General features: G+C 48.8%; 1 protein-coding gene across 1 annotated transcript in view; it reads left to right on the forward strand.

Annotated features, from left to right (window-relative positions):
* LOC119425535 (protein TANC1) overlaps positions 1-1,745 on the forward strand; it is a 58,799-nt gene that overhangs the window by 4,850 nt on the left and 52,204 nt on the right. The window contains exon 3 of the mRNA XM_037693065.1: positions 1,123-1,215. Within this exon, the coding sequence (XP_037548993.1) occupies positions 1,123-1,215 (93 nt within the window). The remainder of the gene's footprint in view (positions 1-1,122; positions 1,216-1,745) is intronic.

Consider the following 1,745-nt stretch of genomic DNA (forward strand, 5'->3'; position numbering starts at 1 on the left):
TCAAAACCTCCACAACTGGTCTCCTCAGGTCCATCAAAACCTCCACAGCTGGTCTTCTCAGGTCCATCAAAACTCCACAACTGGTCTCCTCAGGTCTTGGACCTTTACAGACCGATGTTAAAAGAAGAGAGAAACATGGACCTGGAACAACTTGAAAGAGATCTGTTACTGTCATGAATTTCAAATCCCCTCCCCCCCCCCCAAAAAAAAAAAAAGTCCAAGTTGAAGTAGGTTTATTGTCATTCTCACCACATATAGTTTATTCACATTTTGCTCAACATCCCAACTTTTCAGGACTGGGGTTGCAGTCCCTTCACGTAATTCATGAGCAATTCCACGGTCGCCTGCAGCCGTGAACCGCAGGCGATAATGGAAAATAAAACAACCTTTAGTCGGACTGGGTGTCTCATAATTAATCATTTGAATCCTGCTGTTTTTAGTATTTTTTTAGTTTAGAATTTTTTTTAGCCCTCTCTCTTTTTTTAAAAGTCCATGTTTTATTCTCTCTAGATGTTTTATATTGTAGCACTTTGAGATAGCAAAATGTAAAGCACATTACAAATTGAATAAATTAATATTATTATTATTATTAAAGATCCATTGGGGGGCAGTATGCTGCAGCGGGTCGAGCCAGCCATTCAGAGAAATCAGGTCTTATTACCTTTCATTGCACACATCACTGGCATTGCCTGAGCCGACGCTGAGGGAAGAACATCAAGTTAACGTGCACGGTGTGAGAGTCTTCAACTCTGAAACACCTGCACACTTTATCAGCCCAAGCTCCTCTGAGCTAAATCAGCACGTTTCAGCGTTTTTTTAATCTCCTAAAGAAGCTGCTTCCCACAGCCCTGAGATGTTGGTGCATAAAGCGAGACACACCCACACACACACATCGACGCCCTCCTCACGCACACCGGGAGCGGTAATCCATCACAGAGAAACGCCCGCGTCAGTGTGAATACTGTCCGCACCGTGCACGCTCTGCTGTAAACTCCTGGGACGCAATTCAAATTCTGCACCGCAGATCTCATCTGGGCAGACTTAATCTCTCTCTCTCACTTTCTTCCACCCTCCCACCCCTGCCGTGCTCATCCTCCTTCTCCCTCTCCGCCGCGGCCGAAGGACGGCTGAGGAAACCGGAGGATGTGGACGTCTCTTCTGGAGCGAGGGAACCTCTCGTCTTCGTCTCACGCCGCGGCAGGACGGACCCCAGAGGTGAGAGCGGGATGGGCGTGTGCTCGGTGTCGTGTCTGATGTTCCAGGTGTTGACGGGAGCGAGAGAACCAGGAGAAAGTCAGGGTTTTAATGACACCCTGAAGGACTGAAGTTCTTCCTTCAGGATGTGTGTTTTTTTAAAGAGAGACCGTAAATGTTGTAGTAAGGTTACATCAAAGCCCTGGCTCTGAAAACAGATCTCCTCCAGCTTTTTTTATTAAAAAAAAAAAATAAATTCCCTCTCCGTGTGTTTTTAACTGGAGGGCTGCCCTTAGGCTGAGCAGATTTCGTGAGGCATCTTCCATCCCTGTTGCCAGGCACCTCTCAGCTTCCCGTCTCCATTGGCAACTGCCAGGTGGTTTGATGAATAGCACTGGACATTCAGAATGTCCTCCTGTTGCTCCAGATTGGGCCTCACGGTTCTGCCGACACCCCTCCCCTCCATACACACACACACACACACACACACCCCCGGGTGAAATTCTCCCCCCCCCCCCCCCCCCCCCCCCCCCCCCCCCCCCCCCCCCCCC

The sequence above is a fragment of the Nematolebias whitei genome, chromosome 2 (genome assembly GCF_014905685.2).
Source record: "Nematolebias whitei isolate Nwh7 chromosome 2, NemWhi1, whole genome shotgun sequence".
In the NCBI taxonomy this organism is placed as follows: domain Eukaryota; kingdom Metazoa; phylum Chordata; class Actinopteri; order Cyprinodontiformes; family Rivulidae; genus Nematolebias; species Nematolebias whitei.